At 46.3% G+C, this 21,110-nt stretch overlaps 1 protein-coding gene across 2 annotated transcripts in view; it reads left to right on the forward strand.

Moving 5' to 3' along the window:
* Positions 1-240: 240 nt before the first annotated feature.
* Positions 241-21,110, forward strand: part of LOC135371779 (uncharacterized) — a 37,667-nt gene continuing 16,797 nt past the window's right edge. The window contains exons 1-4 of one of the 2 annotated variants that reach the window (XM_064605739.1): positions 241-385; positions 8,170-8,318; positions 8,394-8,479; positions 11,132-11,212. In XM_064605739.1, the coding sequence (XP_064461809.1) occupies positions 302-385; positions 8,170-8,318; positions 8,394-8,479; positions 11,132-11,212 (400 nt within the window). In that variant the 5' untranslated portion in view covers positions 241-301. The remainder of the gene's footprint in view (positions 386-8,169; positions 8,319-8,393; positions 8,480-11,131; positions 11,213-21,110) is intronic. The other variant, XM_064605735.1, reaches the window with a different exon arrangement.

Consider the following 21,110-nt stretch of genomic DNA (forward strand, 5'->3'; position numbering starts at 1 on the left):
ATATTATAATCTAAGTGATGGATGATTTCATTATTTTCTCGAATGAATGTTAAAAACTATATGTCAAAGTATCTAGGTAACAGTTTCACACCGCAATGCTCCTCCAACGAAGGTTCCGTTCCGAGAAAATAACGATAGGAAGTAAGAGGAAAAAACAATAAAGCTGCAACAGCCAGTGATGCTAATCAAAACGTCCTCTCTCAGAGCTTCTCTCGAATATGAATTTCGCCACACTCGCAGGCCACGTGACATTTATGCCAGCGCATTACGCTGGTATCACTTGAGCATTGCGGGAGCCACGATGTTGATGCACATTACGCTACTTCTAGCTTGCCTCTTCACTTGGCAATGTGATGGAAGCGAGAACAATCAGATTGCCTGGAATGTGAGTAACGAGACCTGTTTTTATACGTAAGCAACGGCTCAAGTGACAACTTGGGGTGATTATAGTGTCAGCATGAATAGCGAACGTTTTGTTTTCGTGGCGAAATCAATCAGATAACAGTAGCAGGGAATTGGCAGCCTTCGCTGGCTATAAATCTGTACTGCAAGCCATTGAAACAATTTTGGCATACGCGACTGATCCGCACCCCTAGTGACGGTTCTGTTACTGGCATACCAACTTGTTTACGAAGCAGGAGAAAGGCTGGTTCTCGAGTGGGTTCCGCTGAATAAAAACGTGGCATAAACTCAAATGAAATAAATTTGGTCGTAGTGGCTCTTCTTTTTCGTTACATTTTTCTGGTGAGTTTTGATCGCGCATTATGCCGGGCTCCCTTTAAACGTTCTGTAGTTTTATATTGACAGATTCAGATATCTTCATATTTCATCTCACTCTTTGGAATTACTTTTAATTAGTCACATAACTATCAAGGTTTATCATTATGCCAGGCTCTTGCATGGGCACTGTTGTAAGACTATTTATGTACTTTGACGACTTTCTGCTACTATTGCACCTAGGCCCCGATGAATAGTTAGAACTTTTATCACAGGATATCATGTCCTGTGTGCATGCCTGTAGAAATGCTCTGACGTTTACTCAGGAACTGGCATCTCCTACAGGAATAAGGTTTTTGGGATTTGCAGTTGTTTTATGAATTCACGTAATGTTTGTTGGTGCTACTCTCCCGGAATTAAAAAGCGCCTCCTACCTTTTCAGTCATCGCATTCGAAGCTTGTTAAGCGGGGCATTGCTGCCTTGTGTATTGATAACGCTTTAAAGAAAACTTGTTTCCATTTAACTCAGTCGAGCTTCGAGCAGGTGATTTCACGTTTTGAGAGTGCTGGGTTCCCAGAACCTGTGTTGACAGCGGTGGCCGTGACGATGAAGGATATACTTATTAAGTAAAAAGAAAGGAAAGGTCCAAGAGGAGGCTCAAGCATTTAACTGAGGGGTTAGAAAGGGATATGGATTGTGATGGGTTGGAGCGAGGAAAATGGGAGTCATTCCTTATCGCCATAAGCCTTCGCATGGTCATGTGGCCATCAGGAATGGGGTACAGGTTCTACTCTCTGACCATTGTAAGTTGTCGGGGGTTATGGGTCAAGGTCACCAGAGGTGCAGAAATGAGCAGCTCTTGTAACCTCAAACACTCGGTTAGATTCACGGAATGTTTCTAATATCTTCTACTGTACGCCCTTACCATGTGGCAAGGTGTGTATTGGTCAGACCGGACGTTGTGTAAGTGTAAGGCTCGAAGAACATTATTATTTTATCAGGTCTGGTGGCAGCGCTAACTTGACTTCGCATAGTAAGGAGTGCGGTTGTTATCCGTGATTCGATGGTGTGACAATGATTGAAAGCGCGCGTCTAAGTGTGAACGCGAATTGGTGGAAGCCTTTCAAAGGGGAAAAAAAACACGGTCATGACTGTTGTGTCAGTGTCCCGCCTTTACAGAAAGAGAATGTAACTTCATCGCGATGGATCTCAGAGTGTTGGTCCTCGAGGTGTGTTATCAGGAGCGTTTGGATACTTCACGTGCCGTATTTATCACTCGCGTGTCTGTACTGCACTGCGCAGGCGTGGCGCTTTTGGTGTTTTCTACTCTCTATTCTTAGTCATTAAACTTATTGCTGGTCCAGCGTGCATTTGTCTTCTTCTACTTTTGTCTTGTCTATTATGTTGTCTTTCCTAGGAAGAAAAATTCACTTTGTAATGGTTTATGTTAGTATATCTGTACACATAGGAGTTTCTGTATCGTCCAGGATCGTTTGCACCAAATATCTCACGAGATTTTACGTAACATTGCATTTGTCGCAGTGCAGTAACATGGAATCAATTGGCGCTGAAGGGATATCGCGGGGTTGTCTGGTTACATGAGGTAAAGCCACGTCGAGCCAAGTGGTTGGCGGTACTGTGAAACTTGTTTTTCTTCTCATAACGCAAATGCCGCCAGTGGGAAGAGGTGAAATTAGATGTTAGGAGTGATAACGGCGCTTACATAGCACGCGTTGGTTCAAGCATAGGAAACACGGGCACATCAATTATAACCTAAGCGGAAACGTCGGTTGTGAGCAAAGCCGTCTTGCAGAATATAAAGGCTGTGTTTTTTTGTTTTTTTGTGCGTAGTACAACGTTCCAGAAGGGTCGCCGATTGCTTGAAAGCAAACATGTATTTAGCATCATGGAAGAAACGAATGCAGCTCGACCAGTGCGTTCTTCATGCTAAATGTATCTGAGAGGCTAGTGTGACCAATGAAGCATGCAGCAACGTGGCAGATTCCAGATCATGGTTACCTTCTTCTTACGGCACCCTTAGCATCGCTGTCATTCAATGAGATATCTGCAACGTGATATCAGCCACTCCAAAGGAATCAGGCAACGAGATTATGTTTGTGGAAACGTTATCATGAAACGTCTATGTTTTCCTAAAACTTGCTATTGTAGGTTCATGCGGCTGGGTGCGCATATCACACATCATTACATCATTAACCTAAGTGCTCACTCCACCGAGAAGTTTTTCGGCATGTGTTTGCTTCCACCATTGGCAAAATGTTAGAGGTTGCCGGTAAGATGAGATGATGTAACCTGTCTCTTGAGCATCAGTGGTTTTATGTCGTAACATTACTGACAAAGCGGAAAACAACTTACTTTTGCCTGCGTACAATTTGCACCCATCGGTTTATTTGATGAACCTGATCAGGAACTGATGGAAAAGCAAAAATGGTATGTTCAGGAGAGTTGTGTTTCTATAGGGGCAGACAACCAAGGGGCAACGGTTTATGTTTGAGTTCCCTGAACTGGTTGCCATTTCGCTAAGTTGGCTACGCCTAGGCTGGCGGGATGCTGACGTACTGCTTGTCTCGCAATCTTCCACGAACTCGAGAATCGTGCTTGCCTCTGAATCGGAATAAAGGATGACGTGTCCGAGCTTAATTCAATTGCACATACAAGCAACACTGAAGTGAGGAGGGTCATTCCAGGTCAAATCAACCAAAGATCGTACTCAACCCCTTGCACTTTAGGTTCAAAAAATTGTCATGGGCTCCTTACTGCGAATAACTATATTTTTCCGAGTTTTACGGCACTATGTGGAACCGCTGCCGATTCAGGCAGTGTCATGTAGTTCGTAAGAATCGCGAAAACCATGCTGGGAAGAAAGTGACCTATCCAGTAGGGTTTCGCGTCTTCGTAGACTTTAGTTACATAGAATGAAAGAGCATGGCGCTAACATTTATCAAGTTCTTCCCTCCTGTTCCATTTTCGACCAGCCAAACAGAACTGCTTTTTGGCTATTTCTTACAACTTTGCGCTTTGCTAAGGGCACTTTTCACACAAGCTGTAAGGGCAAAAAAATTAAGTATATTCTGGACCATCCATAGTTCAAAATCACATGTTTTGACGGCCGAGCACGTAATACAGTCGACCCCCGTTTATCCGGGCTTCATTTATCCGGATCCCGCGGTATCCGGACAAAAGGCACGGGAACGGATTTTCCTCCATGTATTTTGTTCTCGTTTATCCGGACTTCAGCTTCCGGACTCGGACAAGAATTCCAGGGAACGAAAGTCGAAAATTCTTGTAATCCAGCTTCAGTTATCCGGACTACCGTGAGTAAGAGGAGACGCTGACCTCGCTTCGTCTCCCTTTTCGCTGTGTTGGGGTTATTCCCGTCACACGTCAGGGACCTACATTCCTCCGTAGGGGAGACAACCGTGCACGATGACCCCCTTTTCTATTTGTGTGCGTTTGGGCACGTTGACCAGTCGAGTCATTTGGAAATATCTCGAGGAACTGTCCGGTTCTAGAGGGGAAAACTCCAACCCGAGGGCCTGCTGCTTACGGCCCGTTGAGCTGCGATTCCTGATGCAGAGGCTCACTGCGACTGCCGTAGATGATGCTGCGGTTTCTGACTACGTTGACGTTGATAAGGATGATGACGCGTGTGCAGCTATGACTGATGACTGTGTGATTGCTGCTGTTGCCTCCGAGCATGTGCAGCAAGACGGTGCCGATGACGCCGGTGAGAAACAAGGCTCGGACATTGACACTTTGCGACCGCACTGACATTCTTCGAGCAGCGCAACAGCGTGGCTCAACTCTATGCAATTAGCAAAAGTTTGCAGGAATCGAGTGCCTACACTACTATGTAACAGCTGTCATTGACGAGATTTCTGTGTTTTAATTAAACCTTGGACTTTAAGGCCGTTTCTATTCGGTCGTTTCATTTATCCGGATGCCCCGGTATCCGGACGATTTCGCCGGCAACGGTACCGTCCGGATAAACGGGGGTCGACTGTAGTTTTTGCTACATTTAATTCCAAATGTCGTCCTTTTGGCAAAGTTGTCTGTTTTCAACGCCATTTTTGAAAATGAAGCGTTCGGCCGAGAAACATTGGAATAGATGGAGATGACAGATCAATATCTATACTAACGCATATAAAAAATGGGACGGTACTTTTTAATAAGGGCGAGAAAATATTTTTATGTCCCACATGGTTACACGAGGGCTGCAAGAGACGGCACCCAGTGAGGCGCGCGAACAGATCACCAGATTTCACAAGCCGCATCCTGCGGCCGGATATGAGAATGCCCCTTTTTCCCAGCCCTTTTGTTAGTACACTATGTAGTGTTTATTGTTATCAGTGCATTAGTATGTATTGTTAGTAGGTGTTTCTCAGAGTTTTTTATTCGCGGCGTTTTGAAGTGGTAGTCATGGGTCATCAGAATATTTTGATGCACCATCGAAACGCTTGTCAGCCCATTAGCAATTCCTAGTGGTCCGACACATGCTGTCTCACAGCCCGTCAGGGAAGCCGAATGGCCCACAGAAAGGCCTGGTGGTACCACAGAGTCCCGGGCAGCCCAACAAAGGGTATCCAACTATCCATCAGGTGAGCTTAGTGGCACCACAGGAGAAACCAGTGGTGCGTCAACGAGGCTTTGCGATCAAGCTGGTGATGTCTCACAGTAGATCATGAGCGCCTAATAGGACATCAGAGATATGGCACCCGGCGCACGTCAAAAGAACCCCAGGTGGTCCAAATTATCCGCAGTCCTACCCCTGCGGCACGTCCAACATGTTGCCACACTGCGTAGAAAAACCTTACGGATAACATCACGGTTCCACTATTAAATCACGGAAGTCAAGCTCTAAGTATAGTATTTATGCTATCTGCATCCATTTCTACTTTGACGCAAATGCATTACGTTCATTTGGTCGTAATGCATTTTGGTACGTGCGTAATACATGCATATGGTCCATTTCCTCTGATGCCAATGCATGAAAGGAAATGGACACTGTCATAGCTTCCGCTTGTCCCATCCTACATTGGCAATAGGACACTGCCATCCTAAGTTCTGGGGAGCATGAGTTTCTTTTTACTTTTTCTGATTATTTATTGAAATGCTGCATGCACTACATATTCTGAAAAGTCTTGGAAACAACAAAACCTGGAGCAAGAGAGATTAAATTGTGTCATGACAGGAATCGGACAAGACAAAAAAAAACAAATTTTGAGTTTTTCTATTTTTTACTTATGTGGAGCCCCCATCAAGCCATTAGACCCTGTGGGAACCAATGTTCCCGCTCTCGGGGTGTCGGCCCGTCCGTTCAGCGAGCAGAGAAAACGCAGCACAGCCAGATGAACAAGGAACAAGAAAGGTTTATTACCAACAGAAGAAGACGACGTGGCCTCCAGCTGGTACAACAGTCGAAAACACCACCACCGAGAGAGCCTCTCGCCTTGCTTTAAAAGCCTGACACTTCCCGTTGCACCGCCCCCCTCTTGTTAACACGAGTCCCACGTATTAGGGATGGTACGGGTGGTATCTGCGCGGTGATAGCTTATCACCCACAACCCTTAGGTCCAAATGGTCCCACCAAACCGCTAAACCGAAAGTCTTATTGGAGATGTTCATGAATACGATAGGCCAATTGACCTAATGGTCCATCCATTAGGATCGGCTCTGATACATTTTCCGATCAGGAGCTGACGACGACCCATTAGAAAACCCATTAGACTACGAGAGGGGAGCATATATTTGTTGGAACAGAAAAAAAAACAGATGAAGATATGTTGATGGTTTGTGTTAAATAGTATTTCTGCTTGCTATTCGAAGAAAAACAAGAATTACGAAATAAAGGATAAACAGACAAAACGTGAAAGATGGATGCCATAGTCTAAAGACAAATGCGTTTTTTAAAGGATGGTGTGTGTGAGGTGAGACGAGAAGGTAGAACACTGACAAATGGGATGACTGAGTTTACATGCGGTGCATCAGATCGGTGTCGCTGAGGAACGCCAAAACAGCTTTGGACACAGACTGATGTGTAGGGTGTTGTACTGGGCCGAGCAAACTGGCTAGAGAGAAGTATGTGAACCGCAGCTCAAGTAGGTGTCGTCTGCGCGTGGCTCGAGGGGCGTCGAATCTGTGGCATTTCGAGAAGGTGTGAAATATCAGCTTTAACAGTGAACGTAGGGCACCTGGGCTAGAGGGGAAGACTCATTTTATAGATAATCAGAGGGTTCTGGCAACATTAAGGCGTAGTTGGTGTAGAACGGAAGCTTCTCGACGCAAACAGTTGTGTGCGGCAACGAAATCCACCTACGAGTCGATGGACTGTAAATGACCGTTTAATCGGGCGGCGCCCTCTTGAAACTGCAGAGTGCCGCTGTTGCGGATTCGGCGCATCTGTAATGGACATGTGGAGGCCAAAAGTGGTACTGAACAGTCATTGAAGGTGGCATCCCTATGTGACCCAGCATGTATGCTAAGTCGTCTGCGTGGGTGTTTCCGTAGAGGCCGTTGTAACTAGGTACACAGGCTATCACCCGAGCATGGAAGTCGGTTGCATGTTACGACTGTCATGCTGTCTAGGCGACCGATTTTTCTGGTATAATAATTTGCAAGAATCTTTAGTGCCGCCTTACTGTCCGTGCCAGAGTGTACACTTCAGTCGCTCATCTCCCATGTGGTTCAACGCGGTGAGCGGGGCGAAGAGCTCCGACATGATAGACTCCGAAAATATTTACGAGAAGACCTAGCGACAGAATCCGAAACGGTTGCGTGGGAACTCTTCAATATCTAAGATAAAGCCTAAAGAGCGATAGAGCTGACCGATGAGGCCATTGTGACAGCAGTGCACTGCTGTCATAGTACCTTTATCTGGGAATACCTTAATCACATGAGCCGGACTCAGACGACGAGCTATCAAATTCAAAACAACCCAACAAGGACACAAGGACAGAACCCAGGCCAACCAGATGACAATTGTATGCTTCGTTCGTGTATTGTATGGTTCGTTTATACAACAGAGAAAAATAATAGGCATTGGAAACATTCTCTCAGTTATGCCGATTCGGTGTATGAGTTTCAGGGTGGCGAGCTATTCTGCAGTCCGTGCCGTTTGCCTCTGTATGACTAATACAGGTAAAAAGTGAGACTTTGTTTTCGCCTGCAAGGAGGAACGCACGGCACATGTATTAGATGCAGCTTATGACTATAAAATTAGGAGAATGCGTCAATATTACATTTCTTACAATTCTCGCAAGCACTTTGTCTAAGACTGGTATAACACCAATATAGTAGCTGTATAGATAAGTTACCACGATACCGACCTTACGGAAGGATCCGAGTAGCCTTCAAAGAGCATATACCTTCTTTATCATTGATTGGCATATTTTATTTTATTTGCATAATGTTGAAACTGCAACTGTGTTTTGCAGGCGTTACAAAGGGAAAAAGGTTTCTTCCTCATGAAACGATCTGTTACCTACGAAGCTAAAAATAAATGTGTCTACTTGATCAAGAGACGCATAATAAGCACGAAACAAAGGATCGAAGCGCATTACGGATTCTTGAACGGAGATCACTAGTAAGTGGCCGGTCTTCCTTCTTTTGGTTGCATGTTCCCTGCTCTCCTAAGATAATTGCGCATCCTCCGTCACAGCTCAGAAGAGGCCTGCGTCATGCAAGCCCCTCGTGGGGGCAATGGAACTGTTGTGCAAGTTACATCACCCATCCTTGGCGGGGAAGGTAAGAATATGATATCGAGAGGTAATTCACATACTAATTAGAAACCATTGTTGTCCGCCAATTGAGTTATCCTGATCATGTTCACAATGGCAGCTTCGCTGTCCGTTGTTCCATGTACTACCTATTTTTTGTCGTAGACGGGTAGAAATCCAGCTAACCGATAGGGAAGTAATGAAGGGAGTTGCCTCAAGACAAGAGCCGCCGATATTTCGAACAGAGACTGTTCTTCTTTTGGGAACCGTCCTCATCATTGGCATGGTATTTAAAGGGTTAGTGTGACGTGCTAAAGGCTCATGCGAATTGTGGGTCAACAGCCCGGAGGTAAGAAAGGGCCCGTACAGGCTTTTACGACCGGAGTGAGTGGCCACTTTGTTAGAGTGTGGAGGGGATTATGTGAATGAAGTGATCTTGGCTCCTGACCAGTTTCAGAAATGGAAGGTTCACGACGAAGGAGACGAAGCGGGACAATAGGCAGGAATTGGCGAACATTCTACAGGATCAGGAGGTTAGTGGTTACATGGGGAAAATTCAAGAGCGAGGAGAGCGTTTCATTTTCTTTTTTGTAAGAAATATATTCGTAATACGAAGTTGTGGGATGCAATAATGAAACCGAAAGGTAGTGGCCATGCAGGACATAACAGATGGTAAAGGGGATAGAAGGGAAAAGGTCTGGGCGTATTTTATTTGTGAAGTGTTTCTAGGATGCCTTGTGATTTGTTGATACCGAACGAGTGAAGGGCGTTGAACTTGTATGTGAGATAAGACTCCCTATCACGTCTGTCACGTGTGGATCTGAACCCGGTATCTAGAGTATATAGTTTAATGTTGTCAAAATTGTGACCAGAAACGTTAAAAAAACGGCCAACCGGCCAACAAATGAACAATCACCTTACCGGACACAGAACCGCCAGCTCCAACAAACTCCCCAAAGCAGTCGCCGAACACTTTAACGTTCCTCGTCACGATTTTGATAACATTTATCTATATATTCTAGAAACCGGGTTCAGATCCACGCGTGACACACGTGATAGGGAGTCTTATCTCATATACATGTTCAGGTGGTGGGTGGTTGTGGTGATGGTGAAAGGGCTCGCCGTTGTCGGCCTTACAGAAGTGGGCACCGTCACGATTGACGCCCTGAGGGAATGTGCGTCCTAGGCCGACTTCTAAGGGAAGTGTGCTGACATTGTCTGAAAGCGTCTGAGGAAAACCCAGTAAAAACCCGAGAGAGCACAACGCCCTTCACCCGTTCGGTATCAACGAATCACAAGCCAACCTAGAAACACTTCACAAATAAAATAGCCCAGGCCTTTTTCCTTCTATCCCCTGTATCATATGTTATGTCTTGCATGGCCACTACCTTTTGCTTTCTTTTTTGCATGCGAAAACTTCGTATTACAAACATATGTATATCCTACAAAAAAAAAAAAAAAAAAAGAAACGCTCTGCTCGCTCTTGAGTTTTCCCCACGTAACCATTAACCTCCTTATCTTTCTGTATGCTCACCAATTCCTGCCTGTTGTCCCGTATCGGCCCCTTGTTCGTGAACCTCCCATTTCTGTAACCGGTCTGGAGCCAAGATCACTTCATTCACATAATCCCATGCCCCTCTAACAAAGCGGCCATTCACTCCGGCCGTAAAAGCCTGCACGGACCCTTCCTTCCCTCCGTGGTGCTGACCCACAATTCGCATGGACGTTAGCACAATTCCGTGGTGCTGACCCACAATTCCGTTAGCACGTCATACTAACCCTTTAAATACCATGCCTATGATGGGGACGGTGCCCAGAAGAAGAACATTCTCTGTTCGAAATATCGGCGGCTCTCGTCTTGAGGCAATTCCCTTCGTACTATATTTCATCGGTTTCTCACAGGGCTTCAACGTCAAACCCTCGCCCTGTAGCGTAATGTACCTCAGCACTTCCTCGAACGTGAGACTGACGGGCTCAATTTTTCTGTCATGCCACGTGTAACTACGCCGCAGATCTTGGCGGTTACCTTCGTGCAGGGAGGATGAATGCTCTTGTGTTATCTGTGGTGAGATGTTCTGCGGTACTACCTAATTGTCTAGAGCGACGATAAACCCCTTCTTTACTCATCGGGGCTCTTCCTTTCACACCTGTGGCAAAAAAAAAACACAATGAAAACGTAATTGGCGCACAGACCGCGCGACCAATAACTTACTGCGGACTCAGTGGGAGCTTCAACCCGTATAATTGTCTTTATTTTGCTACAGCCTCCCAACACACTTCCCCAATGCCGTGCATACTGCAATCTCTATAAAATATGACTCCTCCCTTCCCCTTTAAACGCCGCAAACGTATGCACATCTCACGTGGTCCTAATGAGACTGAAAGAAAAGATAGAATTCCTTATTTTAGTAATAACTTAAATACAATATTTCATGGGGTAGCAAGAGTCGAACCTGTAATGGCAACCCAAAATCAGTGCTTCCCAGCAGGGCAGCTTTCGAGTGCGGTCAATTTGAATTATAAATCTTGGTATCACTGTGCAGCCAGAGCCAGTGCACCTTGGCCATTGGAGAGAGGCCTACACTCTCATTTGTACTAATGTATTTATAAGTTACGTATTTATACTTAAGGTATGTAAGGTATGCTGTACATGTATCCGAACAGTTTATCACTCCCACAGTGCTTACCTTCGACGTCAAGTACTTCGATGAGAACTCTGGATGCTTGGTTTTGGTGGGAATCGACGAGAAGGTTTCTGGACGTGAGTTGGCTGTGGATTTCTTTTTGTGCAAATTGTTTTAGCCACCAATAACGAACTACAGCTGAGTTAACAAGAAAGAAATGACTCCTTTGCTATCGTTGCTCTTATTCAATGCTGTTATAGATTATTTTGGACATTGATCTGATTTTATTTCATTTTAATTTTATTCATCAGCTCTCACATAGTACACACATTACATAAGACGACCCGCCTAAGCCCGAGGGGCATGTGACACAGGGCCCGGCATCAGCAGCGGTGACCTACAGCATGAAAATTATAATACTTGACATTGTTGTACATTATATAAAGTACACAAAAGAGACACAAGTAACATTAATAATATCCAGATCATGAGAAGCAAGACAAATTAAATAAAGCATCTGACAACTGTCTTCAGACACAGGAAACAAACTTCACAAAGACCACCTGAAATAGAGATTTCTTAAATGTGCTTTCAAGTCTCGCTTGCCTTTGGTGGCGAAAATGTCGTTGAACAGGTCATTAACAATAAAAGGAACATAATAAGGACGACAATAGTTGACATAACGGGTGAATGTTAGCGGCTCAAAATATCGGGGAAGTGGCTTCCTAAGAAGACGCCTGGGGTGCTAGACTCGTCGTCTCTTGAAACACGAAGAAAGTTCAAGGAATGGGAGGGAGCGCAACCATTGGATGCTTTCCGTGACCCACGTGAGCTCTCCTGACTGTCAATCAAACCTCAGGTCAAGGCTACTGAGACGCGCGCAATTTGAAATATTTTCATGACGTCAAAATGACGTTTTGGCTGCCCGGGAGGATGGTGCCCTTGCAGATTTCACCAATGTAAACAATTCGGGAGATATGAGGAAAGACAGCCGTTGGACAGTTTCTCTGGCCCACGTGACGGCCCGTGTTGTCAATCAAACCAAAGTACAAGGAAAGGGAAATGCAGCTTTTGGCAGAAGTTCCGTGAGTCAAAATGACGTTGCGCAACATTTTTTTCTACCGAGAAAAGTTCAAGGAAAGATAGTGGCGAACTTCGAAGTTTGCTAGAAAGAGTTGCGGCCGCTTTTATTGCCGTGCCTTACTACTGCGCCTCTGAGTCCACAGTTATCATCAGTATCGTTTGAAATGCCAAACGATGCTTTTTGCCAGTTGTACCGACTGTCGAAGAACGCTGTTCGTTCGCTGTGTGACCATCTGCGCAGAGCCTACACTCTCAGAACAGAACTTCACTGCATAGCACGTTGTGCGCGCAGACACGAACGATATGCTTATCGCTTCCGATTTGAAGAGAGAGGGGACACTGGCATTTTTATAGCAGTTATCGCATATCCAAATTGCTATACGCTCCCTCGCTCTTTGAATCAGAAGGGGTAATCCTATAATTCGTCTCTATGGTTTATGGATGACGTGCTTTGCGGTGAAGTTCTGTTCTGAGATTGTAGGATCCACGCAAGATGCGCTTCTCGTCATGGATAATGATATCACTGCGCACAAGATTGTTGTGTTCTTCACGTATGACATTGTACTTCCCTTGGCCGCAGGTTCCGTGATGTCCTTGTTTTAACGTGGTTTCCTTGTTGCACAAAAATGGGATTTTCCATTGAGACCCGGAGGAGGACAACAGCTTTCCTTCTGATTAACAGATGCATCCTAAATATAAAATGCACACAACAGAGACATGAACACTGCATGTGCAGGGCGTTGGAAAGCGTCGGTGCCTTTCTATGCAGAGGAGCAGCACCTCGAAATGAGCGCTTGCAAGTGCACGGACCCAGGGTTTTTCGGACACGCGACTTTTCCGTCCCATTTACGATGAAGGGGTTGTGTCGTCGCAGTGCGGGCACTAGTCTGTTTATATGTGCTCAAATTTACACAGGGTCATTCTGAAAAAGAAGCCAGCAGATACATAGAGAAAGACAGCACCGCGAGCGGTACTGCCCCGTCGACCTTTTTATCGGCCGTTCCAGTCAAAGACACGGCCCACCCAGGGGCGGACCGCGTTATCAAGGGGCCATTCTCCATATATGAAGGACCGGCTCCCTTTCGCCTCCCTCCACCGCGAAAGATCTGGCCCCAAAAGGCGAAAGATCAATACGCGGATTTGAAGGGAGACCAGAGAAGGGAGAAAGGAAATAGGAAACAAATAGTTTTCAACCGAAGCGTTGTTGTGTTCACTGATCCCAAATACACGTATAGCACACATGACGATACAGCGGGTGTGTCGTGTAATGTGGCCACGAAACAGAGGCTTAAAATTCTACTTCGGTGTGTCACTGGCGCTTGTCATCGACTAACTTTTGGTGTGACTTGCGCGCACTTTCCGATTTTCAGTCGCGAGAAATATTCTGAATAGATCTCTGAAATGTGCCAAGTCAGCGCAACTTTTTTAATGTCGTTTGTTTTTTGTCGTTCTTTGTGTTTTTCCTTGTCCGTAACAGAAAGGGCATTTCGTTTTTCTCAACCAATTTCAACACAAAACACATTACCCTTCACCAATAAAAAATGCTGGGGAGAATTTTCTTTGCGCAAAAGCTCGACGGTGTTAATTACTCCGTCACTTAAGAGGACATATCACATAGGTCTCAACTCAAAAATGAACTTTTTTCTGCGATAGATGGCGCCACACGCGCCCTTCTCACTCCGCCGACTTTGTAAGAAGTCCATCGCGTCTCTGATTGGAGGACACGACAAGCCCACGTGACAGGCGGAGACCTATGTGCTGGGTTGTGTTTTCTTTATTTTTAGATTTCCTCCTTTCCCCGATTTGCTTTTGCGCGGTGGATTTGGTCGTCTCGCGTTTGCTGTGTACGTTTTACTGGCATTTCTCGAACATGCCGTGTGACTGTCGCGTACCGCCGTTACCACCTCGCTTTCTCGTGGATGAAGATTGCTCTGATCGGTAGCAGCGGGCTAAAGCTTTTCACCCGATACGCAGAGACTGTCCGTGGAGGTGTCTATTCGTGATATAGTGACCGTAGTTTTCAGTTTTCGTGGTGTCACAGGATCACGTGTGCCTGAGAGTATCGGGGGACTCCAGTTGAGCTGAATAGCAATTTTTGTCAGAGGCAACAGTATCCAGAAAGGACGCGGGGTTGTCGACGGTCATATGACACTGCAACATCCCGTTGCAAAACATCCCTGCTTTTCTTGCCAGTGACATTTACGCTGTTGAACCATGACGTTCGTTGCTGTCGATTGGTGTCGTGAAAGCGCTCCCTCAATCGGCTCGCATTATTTCATAGTAGAACTCAAGGCCGGTGCGCTCGCACAGGACTGCTAGCAAATTTCGATAGGGTTTCGCACTCTCTTTTAGAGCATTGCGTGGGTCTTGTCGGGCCGGGCTTTACGTTTTTCGCACGTGCCCGTGCCAGGTTCGGATTCGAGAACACATGGTGCGGCATGTATGTCAACAGACTTCATGATACTCGACAGCTGAATGTTTGTGTTGGGTCTCGGTTCTTCTTCTACATAGGGGTTAGGAGATGTCAGCCAGATGGCTACGGCTTGCTACTCAAAATTCCACACACATGCACTCACACACGTTGGGGCCCACAGGCGTGGTGGGCGCGTTTGGACAGCAGAAGGAGCGTCCTTCAACAAAGCCAGAGAGGAGCAACCGCGTACACACGACACCGCTCTCTCCGTGAAGCAGAGTGAGACGCTGATCAAGAGGAAAGCCGAAGTGCGGAGTTTTCAGGCGTAGTGCAGGGTTCTGCACGACACGCTCTATCCTGCGGTGCGGATCCCGGTTTGGAGTTCCCCGCGGGTAGCGGGTCGGTTGCGGGTGATATTATTGACACCCGCGCGGGTAGCGAGACTGTTGCGGGCAGCGTTTTTGGCACAAGCGCTGCTGGCGGGTCGGCCACGAACAAGCAACGGCTACAGCAACAACAACGAAGAGAAAAGATCATACCAAATAATAAGTAAACAAAGGCGCCGCAGCCCCTGCTGGTCGGGTCCGGTTGGGTGTGGATTTCATTTTCTGGTAGAGCGCGGGTGGCGGGTCTTGTCAGAGGATTTAGGGGTCGGGTATGGATTTCACCCTCAAATAATGGGTTGCACGTCATACGGTGCAAATGCCCATTTCGTCAAACTACCAAGTGTCCGTCTGGCTTACGCGAACATTTGGGAAAACAAAATGTGTGATAGCGCTTTTCTATAGAAACGGCTGTCTTGTCCCCCGTCCCGAGTTTCTTCAGCTATCAAACAAACCAAACAGTGCACGTATGCACAGGTCATGCGCATTTTGGCACTGTAGTCGCCTTTGAGAAGGGGTAGAGCACTGCATGGGCCGGATTTTCAGGCCCGTGCCCTGCCCATACACCAGTGTTTCCATACTGAGGCCCTATCCAAACCCACCTTTGCTCTAAGTGTTCCCCAGGCTCGCAGCGGGCCCGATGGCCAGTCCCATTTGTCCATTCCAATTTTCTTTCTGTGTTCTCGGGAAGGATAGCTCCATAACGTACCCGAAAATCGTGCCAAAATTTTGGCGGCGATTTTGAGTAAATGGCCGCCGGATTTGGCCAATTTCGTGATACAGTGTGCGTGCAGACGGCAGGTATCAATTTGTTACTTCCTTCACTGTATTATTATCACTTTTTTATGGGGTTTAATGCTAGCCGGGCCTTCCTCAACCACGATAAAAATTTCATAATTCCAAGATAAAGCAACCTGTCTTCCAGTCTGTTCAAGCTGACGTGTTGAATTGTTTGTCTGAATATTCGATATTTCGGACGCGACTGTTTATCATAGTGTAGTTTGCATCAATTACGGACTATCCGATTCAAAAATAAAAGAAAGTGTTTATTTCCGCGGCAATCGAACTATGATTTCATTTTCACCGTCAGAGATCGCAGGCGAATGTCCATCCTTTCCGCGGTGCATATACAGTTCATAAAAGGAAGCTTTTGACCGCTCGATAAATAATTTGTTGTTTTTAGTGTTTAAACATATGATCGTCCCACTACAGCGAAGGATTCTTAGGAATACATGCAGAATGCTCATGACAAATAAATCCGGGTTTGGGTAGCGTGCCGCGAAATCTTGTGGCAAACGTCCCCACCCTCACGGTCATCCCACTATATTTGGTTTCGCTGGTCCATAAGGCCCTAAACCAATGTGCAAAACACCACAAACGCATTTGATTTTATTTATATTTTTGCATGCGGTGGATTTGTTGTGTGGGCCCCGTCACATAACATCCGCGTCTGCACGAGCGGGCTGCCAAAGGCTTGGTGGTCGCGTCAGCGTCGACCTCAGCGAGCAGACGACCAGACAGCTGTGGAGAGGAGGACTACGCATCGGCGCCAACTACGTCTCGCGCACGGCACAGACGCACGCATGGTTCTCCCTTGCAGCTTCTTCGGAGATTTACTTGTTTAGCGTTCAACTGACTTTGCAGTTCGCCGCATAACGCATTGTGATCCCAGAGAAACGTAAACGATGAAAGGCGCGTTGGTTGGCAGTAGCCAGCTGAAGTTTATGACGCGCGACAGGCTGTTCGTAGACTCTGACGTGGAAATCGTCACTTTTAGCTATCCCGGAGCTACAGCGGCCCGTCTGAGCGAAAAAATCCATCGACTGCACCTAGCAGTAGACTGGATCGTCATGTATATCGGTGGCAACGATATCCAGGATGGGAAGAGTGCCGCAGCTGTTTTGCGGGAAGTCTCAGTAAGTACAGATTGCAACGATTTCAATCTCCGTGCTGCTAAAACCCATTTCCTCTGACACGCCAGGGAAGATTCATTTCAATGAATTGTCTTCTTTCACAGGATACCGTTGAGGTGGCGAAAGGCTACGCGGAGCATATATTCCTGTATAAGCTGATGCCACAGACAAGGCGGCCTGAACTTTCTGGCACAATTCAGGGATATAACGCGATGCTGCGCACGATTCCAGCTGTCCGTGCCGGTGACGCTACGGTGTCGAGCATTGACGTGAGTAGTCGCTTCTCGAACGCTAACTCTGGAACTTCCTGCTTCCTGGTGGTCATGGCAGGTATTTTATAATGCTCGTTAGTTTTGGAAAAACAGTGCGACAAAAAGTAACTGGGGCTACCTTTGTGGTGCTTGAATTACAAACAGGTGATGGTCTTGATGTGGTGCCTGTTTGTAATTCAAGTATCACAAAGCTAGTTTCCAGTTGCTTTTTATCGCGCAATTTTTACGAAAATAAAATGCGTACGAAGTACTGGCACATGCCTACCAGGAATTCCGGTTTATTTGTATTGCTGTCTTTGTGAAGTGCTGTTCGCAAAAACATTCCGTATATATGTTCAAATATCTTTTCCAGCACAAGGTCTTTACCAGGAACAAGGAGGTGAAAGAGGGGATGCTTTCACGGGATGGCTATCACATTTCGACGGGACGGGGGTTATCGTGCCTAGCAGGCATCCTCCGCACAGCCCTCGTGAAACGCTATGGACCATGGCTGAAAGCACCGGGTCCGCGTCGTGGCATCGTACACAAGCCAATGGAGTCGTGTGAAGAGTGTCGTGCTAAGGGACACCCCACGAGTGCATGCAGGCCTGTGCGCTCACCGTGGTGAACGCTCACCATTTTAGCCGCCATGTCATGACGACACAGAACGATGTTACCACCATTACCTGCTGTATTATAACAACCACGTCATCTGATCCCCAATCCTATGCTCACTTCTGTCAGCAGCAGCAACGTAGTCAAAGCTTTTTCTAACCTGTTCCTCCTGCCATCGCACACTTTGCCCCATGATTAGTGTACAAATGGCCCACATCTTACGCAAGACCTGCCCGATAAAATTTTGTAAACAACTATCATCATTCCGATGGCGATTTTGTAATGGCTTCATGCCGTCAGCCAGCTTCCGGCTGGGCTGTCTGCTCGTTACCTTAGGCACCCTGAGACCAGTAGTTTCCTTTGAAGTTGGTCCAGGGCACATATGCGCCCCTCCCCGTGATATTTCCTGGAGCAGAAACTCTAAACACAGCGAGGTGGTGGATGATAATGCGTGTGAAATTTGAAATTGAAAGACTACTGCGTTGCTTGCCACTATGAGTGTGAGTCACTGATGCCCACTGTAGCCTGAATGAGATGGCTGGGTATTTTCCTACGGGTGCAACTCGTGCGATATATTTTGGTTAATAAAATATATTATGCTTCATAGCAAGCTTTTCAAGGGAAAAAATGTATTTCTCCTCAAATTCGTATTGTGGTCCGTACAGATGTGTTTGCAGTGTTCCCCCGGTCTCAAGTTTTTCTTCAGATGAAATCTGGTCAAGGTGACCAATAGCCATTGTTAGTAACCACTGGTTCACAGATTCCTGCAAGCAGAAAATCCTAGACAGCCAGCACCCGAAAGATTAAAAAGAAATCAGTAGCATGTGTTCACTATTGGTAGATAGGAGATATTTTATTGAAGAACGCAGCATGTATACATCGTCACGTTTTCTGCATTACTTATGCGTATCAGCTCATGCTTGTAGCCTCAGAATGTTCATTCATGGATACAGTATCCAACAGCACATTTCATTGGCGATGTGGCATACACACATAATGAAGTACCATACAGTCCGCTGCATGTAGGCACACTTTGACATGAAGGTCTCGCACATACGGCATCAACATATAGCATCCTGGTGGACAGAGCCAGATTCATAATATGGGAATAGTAAAAACTTGGAACGTGTTACTCAGCAACGAGTTTCCTTTTTGAGCAATGAAGTAGCAACTGATAGTTGCTTTTGCCATGCTTGTCAGTTGGCAGCTAAAGCCTCAGAGTGTGTGTTTATGGAAAAAAAATGTCCAACAGGGCACCATTCATCATTGGCCACATAATGCTGAACCAGGTACAACACTGGCAAGGGCAGGTGCTTCATAATCAGGGAGAGAGTAGGAAATTTTCAAATGACAGGTAAAGACAGTAACACTTAGGAAGTTTGACCTTTGGGTGTCTGGCCATCATATTTGCAGTAGTACTGGATACCTGAATCTGAAAATACAATTTTCATATGTTGAAATGACACCCAAGGAAAGGCAAGATGGCAAGAAGGCGTAACGCAGAGCGACATGTTGGGATGTTGCTCGTGCTCAACAATGCGGGGAACTGGCGACAGTTGGGAGACAGCTCTGCACAATTATGATACTTACCGACCTTGTCAAAATATCAAAATGGATTCATACTCAGGATGTCGACATCTGAACAGGCTGGTGGAGCTTCAAAAGTGCTAGGAATACCATTCATGTTTCTTTCCACAATTTTCATACACTCAAGCAAAGGTAGAATACCATGATGGCCTCACACATATAGCATCAACGTGTGGACGTGTTTCAACCATGCCTGGGGAGAACGACGGTTTGGGGACAGCTTTGCTATATCTTCATACACTCAAGCCAAGGCAGAATACCATGATGGCCTCACACATATAGCATCAACGTGTGGACGTGTTTCAACAATGCCTGGGAAGAACGACGGTTTGGGGACAGCTTTGCTATATCTTCATACACTCAAGCCAAGGCAGAATACCATGATGGCCTCACACATATAGCATCAACGTGTGGACGTGTTTCAATCATGCCTGGGAAGAACGACGGTTTGGGGACAGCTTTGCTATATCTTCATACACTCAAGCCAAGGCAGAATACCATGATGGCCTCACACATATAGCATCAACGTGTGGACGTGTTTCAACAATGCCTGGGAAGAACGACGGTTTGGGGACAGCTTTGCTATATCTTCATACACTCAAGCCAAGGTAGAATACCATGATGGCCTCACACATATAGCATCAACGTGTGGACGTGTTTCAACAATGCCTGGGAAGAACGACGGTTTGGGGACAGCTTTGCTATATCTTCATACACTCAAGCCAAGGTAGAATACCATGATGGCCTCACACATATAGCATCAACGTGTGGACGTGTTTCAATCATGCCTGGGAAGAACGACGGTTTGGGGACAGCTTTGCTATATCTTCATACACTCAAGCCAAGGCAGAATACCATGATGGCCTCACACATATAGCATCAACGTGTGGAAGCCCACAGTCCACAGTCTAGCCATAATTACAGAACAGCGGCAGGTGAGCTATCTTTACCAGTCTTCCGTCTCTTTCTGGATGAATAGCCCTGATTGGAAGTTGTTTTGGCGGCATCACAGAGCGAGGCAACCTGATGGTTACTCTTCTTGTTATCTCTGAGCTGCAGCCCACGGGACTGACGAGGGTCAACCAACTCCGGTAGAAGGCTATGCGAGTAGAACAGTTGAAGGTGGCCAATCATTTTGCTCCAGAAGCCATCATTTCTCTCGATCTTCTGGACAAAAATTTCCTCATCAGAATATACCACAAAAAGACAAAACTGACGTCGAGTGATGTGGAGCTGTCCCTGCACCTGATAGTGGTAGTCATGGTTTTCCTTCAACGAAATATTACCAGAGTTATCAATAGCGCAAAAGGTGATTTTTTTTGCCCGCACTCCCTCCACAGGGGTAAGGGACCGAGCCGAATAAGGGCACTTCACTTCCACGACAGTGTCGTCACCGACAAGCCCATCAGGTGTTGCAGCAAGGTATGCAAACTCCTGATCAACAACAAGGCCGCATGGTGAAACAGTCACCCCTAACTCATCCTGCAGCTTAGCAATTGCAATGGGCTCAGTGTCGCGACCATATCAGAGAGCCTCAGTGTCAAAATGACCATAGAGCAAGGAACGAACAGTACTTGCACTGCTCGTTGCATCTCGCATCTTGCATACCTTGCCAAAATTAGAAGCGGTGAGTCGCTTTCGCCTCTCCTGCATCCACAAAGTTCTCCCTTCTTGACCTCGAGTATCAGCCTCGAGCTGCTCTGCATCTGGTTGGGAGAGCACAAGGGAATCCTTGTACGCCGCAGCAGCTTCAACATAGTCATCGTGGTTCATGTCTGGAGCATCCACTA

This window comes from Ornithodoros turicata, chromosome 1 (genome assembly GCF_037126465.1).
Source record: "Ornithodoros turicata isolate Travis chromosome 1, ASM3712646v1, whole genome shotgun sequence".
NCBI lineage: Eukaryota > Metazoa > Arthropoda > Arachnida > Ixodida > Argasidae > Ornithodoros > Ornithodoros turicata.